The 20,536-nt window shown below is 38.2% G+C and overlaps 1 protein-coding gene across 11 annotated transcripts in view; it reads right to left on the minus strand.

Moving 5' to 3' along the window:
• The window catches only part of NTRK2 (neurotrophic receptor tyrosine kinase 2), a 400,491-nt gene that overhangs the window by 283,745 nt on the left and 96,210 nt on the right, over positions 1–20,536 (minus strand). For all 11 annotated transcript variants that reach the window (XM_042243073.2, XM_042243071.2, XM_042243072.2 and 8 more), the window contains one exon: positions 14,619–14,718. In XM_042243073.2, coding sequence (XP_042099007.1) covers positions 14,619–14,718 — 100 coding nt within the window. The remainder of the gene's footprint in view (positions 1–14,618; positions 14,719–20,536) is intronic.

Here is a 20,536-nt window from a genome sequence, read left to right on the forward strand (position 1 = left end):
GAATGGGTAACATTAGAGGTCTCTTGAAGAAAATTGGAGATATCAAGGAAACATTTCATGTAAGGATGGGCATGATAAAGGAGAGAAACAGTAAGGACGTAACAGAAGCAGAAGAGATTAAAAGAGGTGGTAAGAATACACAGAAGAACTATACAAAAAAAAAGATCTTAACAACCCAGATAACCATGATGATGTAGTCACTCACCTAAAACCAGACATCCCAGGGTGTGAAATCAAGTGGGTCTTAGGAAGCTTTTGGAGGGGATGGAATTCCAACTGAATTATTTCAAATCCTAAAAGATGATGCTGTAAAAGTGCTGCACTCAATATGTCGAAATTTAGAAAACAGCAGTGACCATAGGACTGGAAAAGGTCAGTTTTCATTCCAATCCCAAAGAAGGGCAATACCAAAGAATGTTCAAACTACCATACAGTTGGGCTCATTTCACCTGTTAACAAGGTAATGCTCAGAATCCTTCAAGCTAGGCTTTAGCAGTATGTGAATCAAGAAATTCCAGATTTATAAGCTGGGTTTAGAAAACACAGAGGAACCAGAGATCAAATTGCCAACATTCGCTGGATCATAAAGAAAGCAAAAGAATTCCAGAAAAACAACTACTGCTTCACTGACTGTATGAAAGCCTTTGACTGTGTGGATCACAACAAACTGTGGAAAACTCTTAAAGAGACGGGAATACCAAACCACCTTACCTGTCTTTTGAAAAACCTCTATGTAAGTCAAGAAGCAACAGTTATAACCAGACATGGAAAAACGGACTGGTTCAAATTTGGGAAAAGAGTACATTAAGGATGTATACTGTTCCCCTGCTTATTTAATTTATATGCAGAGTACAACATGTGAAATGCCAGGCTGGATGAAGCACAGCTGGAATCAAGATTGCCAGGAGAAACAACAACCTCAGATAAGCAGGTGATACCACTCTAATGGCAGAAAGTGAAGAGGACCTAAAGAGCCTCTTGATGAGGGGGAAAGATGAGCGTGAAAAAGCTAGCTTGAAACTCAACACTCAAAAACTAAAATAATGCCATCTGGTCCCATCATTTCATGGCAAATAGATGGGGAAAAAAATGGAAACTGAGGGAGATTTTATTTTCTTGGGCTCCAAAATCACTGCAGACAGTGACTGTAGCCGTGAAATTAAAAGATGCATGCTCCTTGGAAGAAAAGCTATGACAAACCTAGACAGCATATTAAAAAGCAGAGACATCACTTTGCTGACAAAGGTCCATACAGTTAAAGCTGTAGTTTTTCCAGTAGTCATGTTCTGATGTGAGAGTTGGACTATAAAGAAGGCTGAGAGCCAAAGAACTGATGCTTTTTGAATTATGGTTCTAGAGAAGACTCTTGAGAGTCCCTTGGACTGCAAGGAGATCAAACCAGTCAATCCTAAAGGAAATCATTCCTGAATATTCATTGGAAGCCGAAGTTCCAATACTTAGGCCACCTGATGCAAAGACCCAACTCACTGGAAAAGACCCTGATGCTGGAAAAGATTGAGGGCAGGAGGAGAAGGGAGTGACAGAGGATAAGATGGTTGGATGGCATCACTGACTCAACAGACATGAGTTTGAGCAAACTCTGGGAGGTAGTGAAGGACAGGGAAGCCTGGCATGCTGCAGTTAATGGGGTCACAAAGAGTGGGATATGACTTAATGACTGAACAACAACATCAAGCCCTCAGAGTGAACAGGGCTGCATAAAAGGAATCAGTGAAGATGAGAAAAATTATAAGATAACTCAAGGCCTAACTCAAAGCCTTGGTCCTACCCTCTTCTGGTCTCAATGGCTGTGGTCTTATGAAAACTAGCAATCACAGAATCTTAAGAGTGTGTAACGCTGGGGAATGCTGACTACTAGAAACTTTAGACTATCATTTCGGAGTGTGGTGAATGTGTATCTGGGTGTGTATACATGTATTAATGTTGGAGACTGGGAAAAGGTGGATCCTGACCTCGAGTGACAATGAATTTTCTGTCTCTCTCCCACTTAAAGTTTAAGCACCATGAGGCAAAAATTTTGCTTAATATTACATTTCCAGAGCCTTAGAATAGTCTTACTCAGATAATCATTTTTAAACTGAAATCAAAATGATTTAGTTACTATTTTTCTTTATTGCATATTTTTAAGACTTAAGCCTTATGCTAAATAATATTTCCAGGAAACCAAGGGTATGATGTACCAGGCTTATTTTTCCTAATTAATATTAAAATAAATATAAAACTATCAAAATTAAAGGTGTTATTCCCAAACATCCCTTAAAACAGTTTTGTTACCGCTGAGTATATATGTCCCCAGCTTTGGGAAATATGGTATCATCCAATGGTAATGCATACCAGTTGAAACACATATTAGTGACATCCAATGGCAGCACATTACAAAGCAGCAAATTTGGTGTGGAAATAGAATTTGTTTATTCTTATGATATTTCTTAGTTTTGTAGCATAAAACATTAAAGCTGGAATCATAAGGCCTGGCTCCCAGCCCTATATCTGCCACAAACCAGCTGTGTAACCTTAGGCAAGTCACTTAAGCTCTCTGGGCGCCAGTGTTCTCATCTCTGTAGTAAGGACTTGGGATGATTCCTAAACTCACTGGCAGTTCTCACTGTCTTTGATTCTACCAACAACCAAAAAGGTGCAGGAGAGAATCTAAAGTGATTAGGTTTATTACACCTACTTAATGTTTAATCATAGCGAAAAGGAAAAACAGAAGAATTTGCATAATGCTCAGTGACTTTGAGGAGCACAAAGTAAATATCTTACAAAATAAAATAATATTTTAGACACAGTAATACTGTGACCATAAGTCTTTTCTGTAACCTCATGACCCTCCCTAGTGTAGGCAGCTGGACCAAACCTCCATCGCCTCAAGGAAGGATTATCCAGGATCCAGATAAAACTAAAATTAAAAAGTAGAAATTATTGGTCAAGATCAGAATGCTCTTTTTTCATTTTTTAAAACAAAATCTAGTAGAAGGGATGATTAAAGCAGAAAAACACCCTTTTACAAAACTCATGTTAAATAATTGTTGCAAGAAAGCATCAGCACTGAGATTTTGGAGAAGGAGATATTTGCTAGATGTCAAATTATCACTCTACAAATTACCTACTAATTGCAAAGGGAAACTTATGTTTACAAAGAAAGGATCTGATGATCGCCATTTTTAAAAAGCAGTCCAACTTATAGAAATAGTGTGTTAACCTGACATTATGGGCTTCTAACGGTGATACACTGAACACACAGCACCTCTGTGATGGTCTTCTTCCCAAAAACATTTCATGGGAGATAAGCAAATTAGGTGCAGGAAGGAGAAAGTGTGTAACCCACCCCCTAGTCAAGCATGGCAGCTGGGGAACCAGAGAGCATCTAGTCAAGTGTGGAGATTCAACAAAAGAAGACCTCCTTTTTGGAGGGACCTGAAAAAGTGGCCAAGAAGTCAAGACAATTTCAAGCCTATCATGGCAGGAACTGGAGCTCACCCTGTGTCTAGACAAGTCTCCTAGAGTTTCCTGAGTCCCCAGATCTTCAACGACACCCTTGCAGAGGATTGTGAAGGCAGGGGACCCTGCTTAGGAACACAAACATAAAACTGAGACCTCTACCACCTGGTAGCCAAGGACACCAACCAACACAGCTGCCACCAACATGGAGAAATGACCACCAGTGACCACAGAACTCCCCCTCCTATACAGTGGCACCTCAGCATCCCTAAGCAATGAGGAAATGAAGGCAAAAAGGAGAGATCAGACTTGAGGGGAAAACACCAAATCTTCTGTGGTTGCCCATAATTATCTGAGATTACCCAGAATGGTAAGAGGTTAAGTTTCCACTGCCTAGTGCAAGAAGAGCAAAGAATAGATATTTAATTAAACTGTGAGAAATAAAGTCACATACCTTACATTCTGTGCCCAAAATAAGTGCCTGCCCCATCCACCATCCTGTACTTGACATTTTAATATTCCTCCACCCTTGTCATAGCCTCACAGGAGACCAAGACATAATGTGAGGAATATATTATGCATATAAATATACATCTGAAATCACCTTGCAGTTGTCTACACTCACAGTTACATGGAATACAACACAGAAATTATTTATGGCCTATGGAATGCATGTGGCCTTCCAATATGAATAAATCAAGATTTATTTCAAATCAAATAAAAAAGCTATGCTATGAAGTCTGACTCAAAAGAGCTGGGAAGAAGATCAGCTGTTGGTCTGCTTCCTGAGAAGCCCACACCATTGCAGAAACAGAGAGCTAGGCAGAGCTGCCCCTCTTTTTTGGAGCTGGGATGTCAAAGGTACCCCTGCTAGGATATATGCTACATGCAAATTAATAGGAAACAGACTTACTGGGAATGTCAGTTAGATAAGAAATAGCTTATGTTTATAACTGAGAGGCAATATTTTCTTGAGATGACTATAAGCTGAAAACATATTCAGGATTATTTAGTATTGACAATATAGACACAATATTTCCTATGTTAATAATAGATCACAGTTTCACAGTGGAGAAAAAAGACTGCATCATTACACACCAAAATAATAAAGGACATCACCAGAAGTGCGTGGCAGAATCTTTTAGTGAGTGTGTGATAGTTCTGAATAGTTTTGCAACAGGATGGTAGATATTAAAGCTAGAGGAAACCCAGAGATGTTCTTTGATCCCACACTCTTAATTCTGGTCTTTACACAATCTTCTTTTACAGGTACGGGAAACGCTCAGTTGGGTGGTTGACTCTGCTTAAGTCTTGCCAGAACTACTAAAGTTGGCGACCATGAGTACAAACAGAAATATGATCTCATTCCTAGCATTCTCCACTCCCACCCTAAACTTGAGTCCCCTTCCTTCCTTCTACTGGCACTGGTTAGGGCCAAGATGATGCCTCTGCCTTCAACTCGGGATATTAATCTCTTACTGAAGACTTGGTGAGTGAGAATGGATCTCTCTTTCTCTCTCTCATTCTTTCTTGTCCTCAGACCACTAAAGCTCATAGGTGATCACTGAAGAAGCCCATGTTATTCTACTTCTGCTGATGTCTTGATAAAAACAAAATCTTCCATGGCCATTTGCCTGCCCAAGCCTTGGCTTCTCTGGGAAAGCAACATTTTAGTCTGTGATTATATTAATATGAGTGAAAATCAATTGCATAAGGAATAATTTATTTTCTCCAGAATCCCTCTTTTCATCTAGTTTTTTTGGGGGGAAGTTTTTAAATTTTTATTGTATATTAAAAAAAGAGCTAGCATTGCTTCTACATAAGGATGATCCATTCAAGAGTCATAAAAAACTAAAGCCTGTTTTTGTTAAAAGAAATTATTTGTAATCCCCCACACAAACGAGAAGCATATCATAACAGGAGCCTCCATGAGCTCATTTCTAGACATAAGCTGATAGTTACTGAGGGAAGAGGGGCTCCCTTTCCTATCCCACCCTTGCCTGCTCTTTCTACTCCTTTCCTATAGTAAATACTCCTCCCAAAAGAAACTAGGAAAGACTACATACCAAATCAATCAATACATGAAATAGATTTCTCACAAACTCCAAAACAATTTCAATAAATGAATTGCTCAAAAGACGATAAAATTAGGAGTTTGCAATAATTTGTACACAGTATCTTAAAGGACAGAAAGGCTTAAAATAAGCATATGATTCAGCAACTTTATATTCATAATGCATACCCATAAAACATGGACACATTAAAATTACAAATTTTTCTACAAATTCAACTAAAAAACCTTAAATATACACTGTATGCATTTGAGACATTTTTCTGCAATCCTGATTCAGAATACATTCAGACAGGACTCTCCCCATATTTTTTCCTGACTTTGAATAAATGCATGTGTGCGTGCTCAGTTGTGTCCCACTTTTTGCAACCCCGTGAACTGTAGCCCACCAGGCTCCTCTGTCCATGGAATTTTCCAGGCAAGAGTACTGGAGTGGGTTGCCATTTCCTCCTCCAGGGGATCTTCTCAACCCAGGGATCAAAACCATATCTCTTGCATTGCAGGCAGATTCTTTACCACTGAGTCATCAGGAAAGCCCAGTTATATATTACTAAAACATAAATCTCAACAATAACTATCTTACAGAATTCATTCAGTGAGCCAGGCATGAAACTAAGTACTGATTTAATTCTTGTAATCAATTGAGATGAATATTATTCCTTCTACCAAAGAGGAATCTAAGATTTACAGAGTTTAAAAATTTGCCCCAAATTACGGTTAGCAGGTGGGAGACATGAAATCTGAATCCAAACTTATCTGATTCGTAAGCTTCCAATATTTCCATATTCTCCTAGGTTTGAAGACTTAAGAGTTAACAACTTACAAACATGAAGGATGTGCAGTATTCAAACAGGCTGTCTTCTGAGTTACCACATGACAGTTCCGCTGATTTAGAGCTAAATTTACTCCCCGAGTCATTCAGTATTCTTGCCCAAAATAAAGTAGGATAAAACCAGAGCATATGTTAGAACTTAAGCCAAGTTATTATCTGTCTTCTTCACAGATTCTGAAAAGCTGGTCCACCAAAATCAGATGCTAGGAATGAGGAGGAAGAAAATCAAAATAGGGAGGGAAGAATGCTAAATTAGGAAGCACAGAGATGTGGAAGGACAAAATGGCAGGAAGAAAAACGAGAGGTTAAAAAAAAGAGAAACAAAGGACGAAAACAAGAAGAAAAGTAGCAGATTTTCCAATTTTGGAAGCCTTTTCTCAGTGCATGATGATCTGTGTAAGGTCAAAGTGAGTTCACCGCGGGATTTATGGAGGACCAAAGAGAGGATAGCAAGTGCTCCTGACGTTTAAGTACAAAATCGAATTTCTTAAAGGACTCTCTATCTTTTTGCAAGACTCATAGCATGGGAAGTCCCTAAACAATACAGCTGCACCCTCTACATAACAGGCATACCTGAGTTCTCCCCTGAATCGCACTGGGCTTATGGGATGTCTATATATGACAGGGAATTTTAAAAGTTTGCAGTCAGTGCACTTGAAAAGCTAATGGGAAAAACGTTGCTGCTTCTGCTTCCTGCCTTGCCTGATGGAGCCATTCCTGAAAGTTCTGGGCCCATTTTCAATGCGCTGCAGAGAAAAAGCATGTTCTGCCCTCAGGTAGACAAAAGCCAAACGGTGACCCTATAAGAAGTAATAGACTTCAGATAGTAGATCTTCACCTCACGAACATAAGGATAAAGCTTTATATAACATCTCCAACAGACAAGAATGGCACGCTTGGGCTCTTTTGACAAATTTTCACTTTGTCAAATTACTCAATAACTCTTGCAACCGAATATCTTTTATGAAATTTCCAAGGATTTGATCGTTATTGACAAATTTAGTTCTCTAGTAAGAGAATGCTAAACTCTACTGAAGCTGGGGAGGGGATTTAAAAAAAAAAAAAAAACCCTATATTGTCTGATACTCTTGGGTGAGAATAAAACAGGAGAACCAACAAAGTTTATTACTTACTTTGAAAAAAGTCACTAAGCTTTTCAAAATTTCTTTTTATTAATGACTTTCTGATTCTAGAAAGTTAAAATAATATTGTTGGTCTCTCTCTAAAAATATCCCACAAACATCTTTATTGAATCTATGCCTCAAAAAGACAAGAGTACTTCACATCACCCTAAAAATTGAAAAATAATTTCAAAGAGATTAAAGGTCAAGTTAAAAAATATACATACAAAGTAAAGCTAGTGAAAGAAATATAAAAAAGTATGTTTACAGTCTCAGGAAGGGGATGATTTCCTCAGCAAAATGCAAAACTCATATGGAAAACAGGGACAGATTTGCTTCTACAAAAAAAATGAAATGTTTGCCAAAAGCTACTATTTTAAAAGTCAAAAGAATAGAAGAAAATGTGAGCAATATATATAGCCAATAAAAGATTGATAGATACAATTTAGAAGGTAAATCAACAAATAAACATTTCTTTCTATTCTCCACTTGATAAAGATGCCTTATTATTAATCAGAACAGTATTTCAAGTGAACTGGCAAAAATATAAAAGCTTGATGATATCTGATATGAGTGAAAGCATAAACAAAATGGTATTTCCATCTACTATTGAGGGGAGTAAAAATTAATAAAGCATTTCTGCAAGGTAATTTATTAACATTTAAAATCAACATATAAAATATACAAACCTCTTCTCTCAGCAATCCATTTCCAAATATCTATCTTTATAAGTAAGATGTTAATTACTTTTCTACTTTTCATTGGGTAAAAATGTAAATCTTTTTACATTTTCCAATTCATTTAAAATAATAATGATAATAACAAAGTTACAGTAAATATTTGTATTGTTGCTGTTTAGTCACTATGAAAGTGAAGTCACTCAGTTGTGTCCGACTCTTTGCGACCCCATGGACTGCAGCCCACCAGGCTCCTCTGTCCATGGGATTCTCCACACAAGAGTACTGGAGGGGGTTGCCATTTAAATGCCAATAACATTTCAAAATGCTCCACATACATGAATTCAGTTTGTCTTACAAAAACTCCCCAAGATGGGTACAATTATTGCCCTAGTATCGATGGAGACCCTGAGGATGAGAGGATGAGAAATTTGCTCAAAGTCACACATTTGACATGAGTAGAGCCAGGATTCAGACCCAGGTAGCCTGATGCCAGAGTCCTCAGAAATACTGGAACAAAATGCAGTAGATGCCTAGAAACTGATTCAGAAAGACCTATAAGTTAAATTGGTACTTTTAAAAAGATGTAAAACAAATTTGTGTTATGACTTCTTAATGCAACCATAAATGACTATATTAAAGTATCTACATAATGAGTAAGCCACGTATTTTACTATTGACATAATATATGCACTGGGAATGGTTAAAGGAGGTTATCATTAGGAGTGGAAATGGCAGTGGGAGAGGAAGGTGAGTTCTATATGTCTGTGTATCTCTAATATGCTTGAAATTTTGAAAAACAAGAATGCATTCACATGTTACTGTTACCGTACTTTTAGCTCTATGTATCACAAAGGTGCTTGAAATTTTGAAAAACAAGAATGCATTCACATGTTACTGTTATAATACTTTAATGTGATTTGTCTTAAAAAAAAATAGTGTATGGGGGGGAAGGGTCATATGGAAAACAGTTTGTCCTTACAGATGTTTCTATATAACTGTGTTTCTGGCTTTTAGTCACATTTTTCCCTCTTTTAAAACTTGATCCAAATATCTGTTAAACTCAACCTCCTAAATTTTCCAGAATTGTTTTCAGCTTATATAAAAGGCTTTAACCTTTAACCTCTTTAGCTTTGGCCCCATTATGTTTATGAATATTTTTAAAGAACTAAAATTTTGGTTGCTCTTGAAAGACATTTAGAAGATCATTTATATAAGAGGAGAAACTTAAACTAGGGGCCTTGAATCTGGGGTTAAAACCTCTCTCTGTGTTCTCAGGCAGTATAGTTTTTCAGTCAACCATGAATCGGAACTATCAGAAGGCATCTGGGTGGTTTATGTGTAAGCGGAGGGGCCTGCAGAGGAGATCTGTAGGCCATCAAACCTAAATAAGAGAAAAGGTTTCCTATTCTAGTTCCTCCTGTGGGATCTCTTCAGGTCACTTTGATACTTACTCCAGAAGGACAAAGGATGCCTCTGTATCGAGCGAATAATATCGTACGTGGACTTCCATCGGGAAACACAACTAACAGAAAGCTGATGGCCACCACTGTTCTTCACCAGTGTGATGGCTGCCAACCCTGCTCTGCCCTTCTGGCTCCCTTATTTTTTTCAACCCCGTACCCATCAATGCCATCAGGCAGGGCTCCCAAAGTGGAGCACTCTTAGAAGACTTGGCAGCCCTCATGCCCCTAGATGCTTCCAATTCCCCTTTATGTGCACTTCTACATTTTCAACAAAGAAAGGGAGCCAGGAAGCAATGTGAGAACTAAATACAAGACTTGGTTACAATAAAAATGAGAGAATTCAAAAGCCGGGTTGCCTGTTCCTTTGGCAGTGGAGCTGCTCTGGAAAGGGCCTTGAGCTCTACTTCAGTGAAAATTAAAATGAATCATAGGCAGTCTTCAAAGAAAAAGGATCAAATTATGTATTTACCTATGGGGTAATGATATAAACACAGATTTAGATAGATGTGTTATACAGTTCATGCATCCATATTAAGCACACATATGACTAATCCCTATACAGAGGCCAAACACTAACAGAGGAGCTTTATTCAGGACTCTGGAATTATGGTAACTAGATATTTAACCAAAAACCAAAACAATGGTGTCTTACACAGAAAGAAGCATAGAGAAATGGACTAAGGTTAATTCTACCCCTTGACGTTTTTATTGAAACAGGGCTGATAGGCTATTAGACGTGCCAACAAGAGGTTTAAAGCATATCAAGCGATAAGGAAACATAATTTCTAGGCTAACACCAAGATGGGAGCCACCATCTGGCGCTTCTGCCAGCCTCAAAGTTGGACAAACTATATTCTGAGGCCATACATTCAAGAGGCAGACAGGCAGAAATTGAAGATGCTCATGTGCAAAATGGAAAGCCAAAGTGAACCCTCCAAACTTCAACAACAATAATACTTTAAAACTGTATTTGAAAACCTATATATCCTAAGACAAAACCTGGACAAAATGACTTCTTGTCTATAACCATTACTTAACTGGAATAATTTTTTTAAGTATAGAAGCTTAGAAAAACTCCAAGATCTTTCTTTAACCATTCACGTACAAGTGAAAGTCACTCAGTTGTGTCTGACTGTTTGCAACCCCATGAACTATACAGTCCATGGAATTCTCCAGGACAGAATACTAGAATGGGTAGCCTTTCCCTTCTCCAGGGGATCTTCCCAGCCCAGGGATCAAACCCAGGTCTCCAACGTTGCAGGTAGATTCTTTGCCAGCTGACTCACCAGGGAAGCCCATTTACATACCAGTTGGCCTCCAAATATTTACTGTTTTCCAATCACCAGACTAATGTGGATGGAGTCTAAAATTCTCTGTGGTCTTTCATTCTACCAGTTAAAATTAATCAGCTGTCAACTTTGGCCTCAACACTGGGTAAGTAATGATGAACAAGATCATTATGAACTCTGGAGCTCACAGTCTGACCTCTGTCTTCTAGATTACACCATCAGGATTCAGTTTCCATGAACTGACAGAACAGATTTAAAAAACAAACAAACAAACAAACAAAAACCCTATGAAGCTTACAGTTGCAGTCAGATAGACCTGCCTGAAAAGAACGCAGCACTGCTCTATTCTGAGATCTAGGCTGAACTCCCCTCTTTGGAATTTATCACCTTTCCATGGAAAGCAATGCCACTGATGCTGTTTGAGTTCTAGGGTTGACCTATAAAGCTTGAGTTGTCTTGCATGCAGCTACAGTGTGATTTTAAGGGATTTCTGGTTTGGGTTACCCTGAACCCATCAAATCAATAGTATTACACTGTAATTTACAGTCTCAACACTGCTACCATGGACTGAAGCGTGCAATGCTGGGATGGGTGAAAAGCTAGAAATACCTATGGATGGGCCTGCTGCCAACCTTCAGTCTCAACCTATCTTCAGGATAAGAGAATATGAATGGGGGTAGAATGTCCCTGAAGGTGCTTAGGAGGGCAAGAGTTCCATTTGGAACAGCTCATTTGCACATCAGCCATTGGCCTCTCATAAAGAACCAAGGCATTGGTTCTGGCCAAGCCTACATACATTTCTTACTGCTGTCATTCAGAAACCACTAGTGATGTGTTTTCTGTTCATTTCAGAGTATAACAGTGTTTTTACATATTCTCCCCTTTTTAAGATGCATGTTTTTCAACAGTAATTCAAGTTCTAATAGCATTTGAAGTACATTAACTTCTTTTTATTGAAGTATAGTTGATTGACAACTATACTTTCAGGTTTACCACAAATAAACACACACACACACACACACATACACACACACACACACACAATATATACACCAAGTATGTGTGCATGCATGTTCAGTCACTTCAGTCTAGTCCAACAGTTTGCAACCCTATGGACTGTAGCCCGCCAGGCTCCTCTGTTCATGAGTTGTTTTATTTCTTTCTTTATTTATTTTTCAGGCAAGAATACTGGAGCAGATTGCCATGCCCTTCTCCACAGATCTTCCCCACCCAGAGATCAAACCTGCATCTCTGATGTCTCCTGCACCCCACTGAGCCTCCTCGAAAGTCCATATACAAGTGGATATATATAATATATATATATATTCTTTTTCAGCTTCTTTTCCATAGTAGCTTATGATAAGAAATGGAATATAATTCCCTGTGCTATATTCGATGTCCTTTTAACTTACATTAATTGCTAAACACCATGTTTTATGTAGTTTCATTACATGAACATCATCTTCTTTTCTAGATCCCCAAGTTACAGCTCAGCATCTGACCATCAAACAAGAACCTCAACTCAGGCCCATTTGTTCAAACTATGGCACAGATAGATATGTAGCTAAAAGTAGAGAAGGAAGCTGATCTAAACAAGAACCTGAGTCTCTGAGACAAATTTTTAAAAACAATTCTTATTTATGTCTAAAAATAACGGAGTAAAACATTAGCTCTAGTAGTTACTGCTTGAAGAAAGCCATCTATTGGCTCTGTGACAAAGTTAAGTAGAACCTTTTCTTACCAATTGTTAAAGGTACGTTTAGGTTATACCCCCAAATTGTAGGTGCTTTGCAGTGGTCATCCCAATTTATACAAATAAGATACATTTTTAGTCCTAGTGCTGGAGTCATTATATGGAACACGAACTTCTGTGAAACAAAACATCTGCCTCTTATTCTTCTCCATCACTACACTACAGAGCATGTTCACATTTACAGACCATTATTCTGTTATTGTCTTAACACAAAGTAGAAATGAAGAATGACTCCCAAATATTGCTCCTACAGTTTCCAATCCTTTCTAAGCTCCCAGGAAGACCTAAGACATATCCTTCCTCTGAAGATCCCATAAGATGAAAGCTTCCAACACTACCCTCAAGGCAGAAAAGTGATAGAGGTAGAATCTCTGCCCAATAAAACTTCTTGGGGATATTCACAAGTGCTTCTAAGGAAAAGAAGCATCTGATTAAGACGAGGAGAACCAAATCCCACGGCAGGTGGCTGACACACAGAGAGGAAAACCCTAGCCCAGACCAGGGCACCAGCTGAATCCAGGGACACAGAAAGGTCCTCAAAGCCGTGGGTGGGTCTGGTTTGCAATGTTTATCCCACATTGTCACTCTTGGAAAGAGACCTGGGAGCCCATGTATATCCCATAGAAAGGTGACTCTCTGAGAATGTTTGGGAAAAACAGCATCAGCATTCCTTGGAAACTGTTAGAAATGCCAATTTTCAGGCCCACAGCAGATCTATTAAATCAGAAACTCTCGGAGTAACCCAGAAAGTCTGTGTTTTCATAAGCCCTCCAGGAGTTTCTGAGGCAAAGTCAAGTGTGCAAACCACCACCATAGGACTAATGAAAACTCATTGTAGAACAGCCCCCTCCACCATCACCACCACTCAAGCCTTATTCATAACTGCAGAATGAGAGATCTTTCCTCCTTCAGAAGAAATGTCAAGGATCAAGAGGCCAAAGGGGGAGTCAGGAGGAGGTTTAGCCGTTATATTTAAGGACTTTACCGCTGTTCCTCCTCATTCATTTCAGGTTTCAGCATCTTGTTCATGGGCACACACAGAGAAAGGAGAAAGCATCAAAATGGATCTGATCCACCCTGGACAACCTGCTGCTACTTAAACATCACTTCCAAGTAAGCAGGCAACAATAACAGTAAACGTGACGAGTGATATAGATCAAGAAAACCCACCCAGCTGTCTCCCCAACACAATTAAGACACCACTAACTGTGGTGTCACAGCTTTCCCCAGCTAGTGGCATTTATAAGAGACCATGCAGAATTCACCAATAACATGAATCAATACATAGGTTTAAATATCAGAGCAAATGCTTCTTAATCTCTAAAACTCTTGCCTACTTATAGCCCCTGAAATGAATTTTCAATTTTCTAAAAGAGACCAATGATCTATTGCGGGCAACACAAACCCTAATTTTTAATCGAGCACTAGGAACTTTTCCACTAAAATAAGACGTGACTCATTCACAATGCTTCAGTGTACCTCCAATAGCTGTTCTTATTTTGCCTCCCAACACTTTAAATTTCAAAAGATGAGAATCTGAAAATGTAGCAGCAACACAAAAAGCATGCCACAGAAATTCTAGAAGTCAAATGTACAATAGAAAGGACCTTTTTTTTTACACAAAATATGTGTGTCTGTCACTTGTCTGGCACTAGCCTGCCTTTCTGAAGTAAAAGCAAAACTCAGACATAATTAGTCACTTGAAAACTCAAGAAACCAGTTCTATGTTTTCTGAGACAATTGTTCTCATTGAAAGTGGGTAGTGCTGAGTAATCAACATGATTTTGCTCTGTCTTGATTTGTAGTATCATAGCTTTGTTGCTGTTTTCTCAGCCTTCAATCCTAGTCATTGTAAATCTAGCTGCTTCCTTCTTTAGTGGTAATTAGCATTAGTCATAAGCCAAAATGATTCCACATAAGTAGTAAAATAAACACAACCCTTCTTACCTTTCATGCCAAACTTGGAATGTCTTGCCAACTTCAGCAGAAATAGCATTACCAGTAGACAAAATCCCACTACAGATGCAATTACCACCACAGCATAGACCTAGAGAAAAGAAAAGAGGGCAGTCATGACCTTGTTCATCAGTTCCTTGTACCCCGAAGCTGCTGCTGCTGCTGAAGACAGTTAATATTTATTGAATAATTACTACTTGATTTTCTAACAACTTTATGGATACCAATTCACTCATTCTTCAACAAACCTAGGAAGAAGTATATAGGTCCTATTATTATCCCTATTCTACAAGTGAGAAACGGTAAGTTAAAGCTAATAAAAATATTCATCCAATTGATATTATATAGATAAACTTATACTAACACATCATATATTATATAATATATAAATATATATTTTATCTATTACCTATATACATGCATACCTATCTAGAAAGAGAAGGGAGAGAATATAAAACATGAATGACAAAATCCTAATAATTTTTGACGCTGCTGAAAGATACAGGGGAGTTCATTTCTTTATTCTTTCTACTATTGTACATATTTGAGAGTTGTCCACAATAGATTTTTTTTTAAGTTGGCTATTGTTGCTCTTAGGAAGTCAGCATGCCTGGAGCAGTGAGCAGGTCTAGAAGGGAGCAGGAAAGAAGTGGAGAGTGAGCTCAGCCTGTGAAGGCTCATGGGGTTGTAGACTTGACATGTGACCTTTTCTGTATGTATGAGAAAGATCAATACAGGATTTTTTTTTTTAATTTAAAAGTGTAATTGCAAGTTGCGAATCACACAAGACAGTAAATGCATATCTTTGTGAATCTTGTCACAGCTCTGAGCTGGAAATCACAAAGGCACAAGTGCATAATGCTAAGTACACGCTAATAATTTAGAAAAAAAGATGGACATAGGGCTGTCTTCCATTTTTGTTATGCACCTCAAAGTCCCACTTCCAAAATATGTCTGTTTTTATAAACCAGGAGTTGGCAAACTTTTCCTGTAAAGCCTCACATTGTAAATCTCTGTTGCAACTAGTCAATTCCACTGCTATAGTGTGAAAACAGACATAGACACTATGCAAGCAAATGGGCTTGTCTGTGTTCCAATAAAACTTTATTGACAACAACAGATGGATAGCTGTATCTGGATATAGTTTAGCTAGAACTTAACTAGCACCCTGTGGAAAGAAGTGCTTGATGGTTAAGGTGATTTTGAAGTGAAATGAAGTGAAAGTTGCTCAGTCGTGTTCAACTTTTTGCAACCCAATGGACCATATGGTCCATGGAACTCTCCAAGCAAGTATACTGGAGTGGATAGCTATTCCCTTCTCCAGAGGATCTTCCCAACCCAGGGATCAATTCTTTACCAGCTGAGCCACCAGGGAAGCCCAAGCATGCCGCTAAACATACTGAAGTGCCTGGGACAGTCCTCCAAAAGAAAAATTATCCATTGATAATAATGCTAATAGCACTAAGGGCAGTGTACTCTTGCTTGGTGCCAAAATAAATGCTACATTTTCAAAAAGTGGCTGATGCGTCTGCCTCATCTTAGAATGAGGATGAGGCTGACAGAACTCCCAGTCAATACCTGTAATGAAACAAGAAATAAGCTTTTATTATTTTAAGCCACTGAAATTTTGGGATTTTTGTTACCACAGCATAGCTTATCCTGATTAATATGCCCATATAATATACTATATATGGTATTCATATACCATAGTGAGAGGCAGTGTCAAGTGGAGATTAAGAGGACAGATTCTCCGAGTTCAGAATTTAGATTTACCATATATTAGTTGCATGGTTTACAAATCACTTAACCTCTCAGCACCTCATAATTTTCACATATTAACTAGGGGATATAATAACTCTACCTTGCAGGTTGTTGTAAATCATCAATCAGTTAATATAGGTATTGGGCTTGACACAGTGCCTAGTTTAATAAGTAATTAATTATGTTTGCCATAATGATGATAATGATGATGGTAATAAAACTGAGATTTAGAAAAACATAAGAAAGCAGCCCCAGGTCATACCTCTCAAGCTTGGGACTGAAATAAAAGCCTGCTGCTGCTGCTGTTGCTAAGTTGCTTCAGTTGTGTCCGACTCTGTGCGACCCCATAGATGGCAGCCCACCAGGCTCCCTTGTCCCTGGGATTCTCCAGGCAAGAACACTGGAGTGGGTCGAAATATAAGCCTAGCAAATATAAAACCTGTGATTTGTGTGTGATTTATCCACTACATTGCATTTTCAAAGTGTGTGGCTGAGAGTGAAAGCAGAATAATAAAAACACATGGCTATAGCTTCCTAGGTGGTGCTAGTGGTAAAGAATCAGGCTGCCAATGCAGAAAACAGAAGAGACGCATGTTCAATCCCTGAGTCAGGAAGATCCCCTGGAGAAGGAAATGGCAACTCATTCCAGTATTTTTGCCTGAAAAATTCCATGAACAGAGGAGCCTGGTGGACTATAGTCCAAGGGGTCACAAAGAGTAGGACATGACTGAGCACACACACACTGAAATCCCCCCAGCAGAACCTTCAGATGGGGTTAGATGGAGACAGCATTAGATAAGCCGCAAAACGCAGAAAAGAGCACATGTCAAACACTTGTCTAGGGTGGAACAAAGGTGTGATATTTCTCTTTCTCTGCTGCTTCAGTTGTTAGCGGCTCTCCCAGGCAACACTTCTACAGATGTTTGAGCACACACTTAATTCTGTCTCTGTGACCTATATACAAATAGAACTGTAGTGATTCCTAAAAGGCAAGTTAGGAATCAACTTGTTCTAACTCAAACTTATCTTATGGTTTTGCGTATTTCTTTTTCAATCTTTATTTCTAACTAACATTTTCATGGGAAAGAGATCATCAGCTATAAGTTTCTCTACCCTATTATTAAATTCCAAAAGTATACAGATAAACAAGTTCAAGCACTATCTTATAGGAAGGAATCTGAGATGAAGAGGGAATCGGAGGACCCACCCTGAGTCCCAGGATCTCTCTGCAGAGCCACAGTACAGTCTTCCCCACTTCAGAAAGTACCTGATTGGCATTCAGGAAACCTTTGTCCTTATGTTCCCAGGATACCTCACCTTTACCAGCTGTGACAGCTCACAGGTGCTTCACTTTTCTAAAACTGTTTCCTCATTTGTACGTGGGGATAGTATACTTGCCCTGCATTCTTTATTTCATTATGGAATGTTTAAGTTAACTTAGAAAATGGAAAGGTGATTGACTCGAGAAAAGCAGTTAATGATCTGCTACCAAATATTTAAACCTATTGAAGCAGTTCTAAATGTAAAGAATGTTTTAATAAACAAAGACTCTTATGACAATGAGAAGAATCATTTTCTCAAATTATTTGATAAATGCAGAATTTCATGTACTGTGTGTATGTGTGTTGAGGTGGGAGTGTCTTCACATGGGAGAAAAGGAGTAAGTTTATTGGCTAGTTGGTTGGTTGGTTTTATCTAAGGCTACCTCTCAGCAAATAAGGAGCTGCTCTGCTCTGAAAATTCAGCAGCATTCATGAGGAGCATTTGTTGATTGCAAGTGTCTTCCAAAGGCTTTGAAAATACCACTGAATTTTGTATCAGCTCCCTGACTCTGAAACTCTTCTTCTAATCTAATGATCTTTCTGGTGATCAGGGGCTATTGATGTATTAAATGTTTGATCCACACATAATTTTGCAATTTTCTTTAAATTTTACAAAACTTTGACCTGCACTCTCATGCAAATTCCTAGGGGTTACAGATGGAGTCAAAATATACAGACTTTCAACAAAGATTATTTTCACTGATCTTGCTCTCCAATACCCTACCACAGACAGTTCAAACACTGAGATATACCAATTAAGGGCTTAAATTTAGCATTTGGATTCAAGTTAGCATACAATTTTTAGTAACTGAGGTACATACACATCAGTTGGTTTAATGCATGCTCCTTGGATTCCTTACATACGCAAACAACATTCTCAAACCAAGAAAGATTAAGTGTTTTGGTATGAGAGTAAAAACTTAAATGACTACACAAGGAAGGAATTAGAAAACATTCTGTAGTTGATTTCACACAGCAGTTTTTCTTGCTGTTTCAATGAATATAGTCATCTGTGGAAACATGTGTGTGTCTCCAAATACTGGATGTGTATTTATAAGTTGCAGTCAAGTTGCATCCCTTTTTGAGCCCCCTGGCCCCACTGCCATGGCCTTGGTTTAAATATTCATCATATCTCTTTATTATTGAACCAAATACCTAAATCATCACCCCACTTCCAATCCTTCTCTTCCTAAACCCATTCTATAGTGTTCATCATCAGTCTAATCACCTCTAGGTGTCAGGTACTATTCCAAGGACTAGGAATACAGCTGGGAAAAACACTGACCAGGTTACCTATACTAAGAATCTTACTAAAGAATCAGGGAAAGGAAAAAGATATTAAACATGCAAACAAATAAATACTCAAGATAATTATCACAATAATAACTGCTCAGAAGAAAAAGAAATGGGGCATTGGATGCTGCTAGCCACTCTAGCTAAAGCTGTGTGGTGACCATTGGGAAGTGCATGCCTCCTAGAGAAAAAAGCAAATGTGAAAACTATGAGACAAAAGTAATCCTGGAGCATGCAAGAGAGCATTTTAAAAAGATAACTGGTAAACAGTGAGGAGAGTGTGCAGATGAAGTCAGAGAGACAGACAAGGGCAAGACATGTAGGTCCCTATTAACCATCATGAGGAGTTGGGTTTCTAAAATCAAAGTTTCATCACAATGCATTGGGAAGACTGAGAATGACAATAAAAGAGTGATCCTATTTGTGCTTTATAAAGGTCACTCAAGGGAGAGGGTTCAAGACGGTAGTGTAAGAAGATCCTAAACTCATCTACTACCATAGACACAGCAAGTCTACAACTAAATATGAAACAATTCCCTCAGAAAAGGGTCTGAAAACTAGATGAACAGAGCCTCCACTTGTTCCATCACAAGTATAATCATGGGGATGGGGTGTAAAAAGATAAAGCTTTGGCATGTATTCAAACTTAAGTTACTACCAACTTAAAACAGGATATTACTTACATACAGTGTTACATGTGAATGTCCCAGTAATCACAAGGAAAACGCTTATAGTAAAAAGAGGAAAAAATGATAAGAGAATCTAAACATAACACTTAAGAAAACCACCAAATACAAGATAAGAGAGAAAGAGAATAAGAAAGGAACAGAAAAGAACTACAAAAATAGCCATAAAACAACTAACAAAATGATGACATTATATACTGGTCAGTAATTTCTTTAAATGTAAATTGGCTAAATTCACCAATCAAAAGACATGGAGTGACTAAACGGATTAAAAAGCATGATCTGTCTGTATGTTGCCTACAAGATACTCACTTCAGAAGACAGAACACAAACAGGCTGAAAATGAAGAGATAGAAAAAGATATTTCATGAAAACGGAATAAAAAGAAAGCTGGAATAGCTATATTCATAACAGACAAAACAAACTTTAAAACAAACACTGTATCAAAAGACAAAGGGCATTAAATAATGATAAAAGGGTCAATCCAGCAAGAAGATATAACATTTACAAAGGTATATGCACCCAATACAGGAGCACCAAGATACACAGAGCAAATGTTCAACATTCAGAAAACAAAGATCATGGCATATGGTGCCATCACAGATGGAGAAACAGTGGAAACAATGGCAGACTTTATTTTGGGGGGCTCCAAAATCACTGTAGATAGTGACTGCAGCCATGAAATAAAAGACACTTACTCTTTGAAAGGAAAGTTATGACAAACTTAGACAGCATATTAAAAAGCAGAGACATTACTTTACCAACAAAGGTCTATCTAGTCAAGGCTATGGTTTTTCCAGTGGTCATGTATGGACGTGAGAGTTGGACTATAAAGAAACCTGAGTGC

Source organism: Ovis aries, chromosome 2 (assembly GCF_016772045.2).
Source record: "Ovis aries strain OAR_USU_Benz2616 breed Rambouillet chromosome 2, ARS-UI_Ramb_v3.0, whole genome shotgun sequence".
Taxonomy (NCBI): domain Eukaryota; kingdom Metazoa; phylum Chordata; class Mammalia; order Artiodactyla; family Bovidae; genus Ovis; species Ovis aries.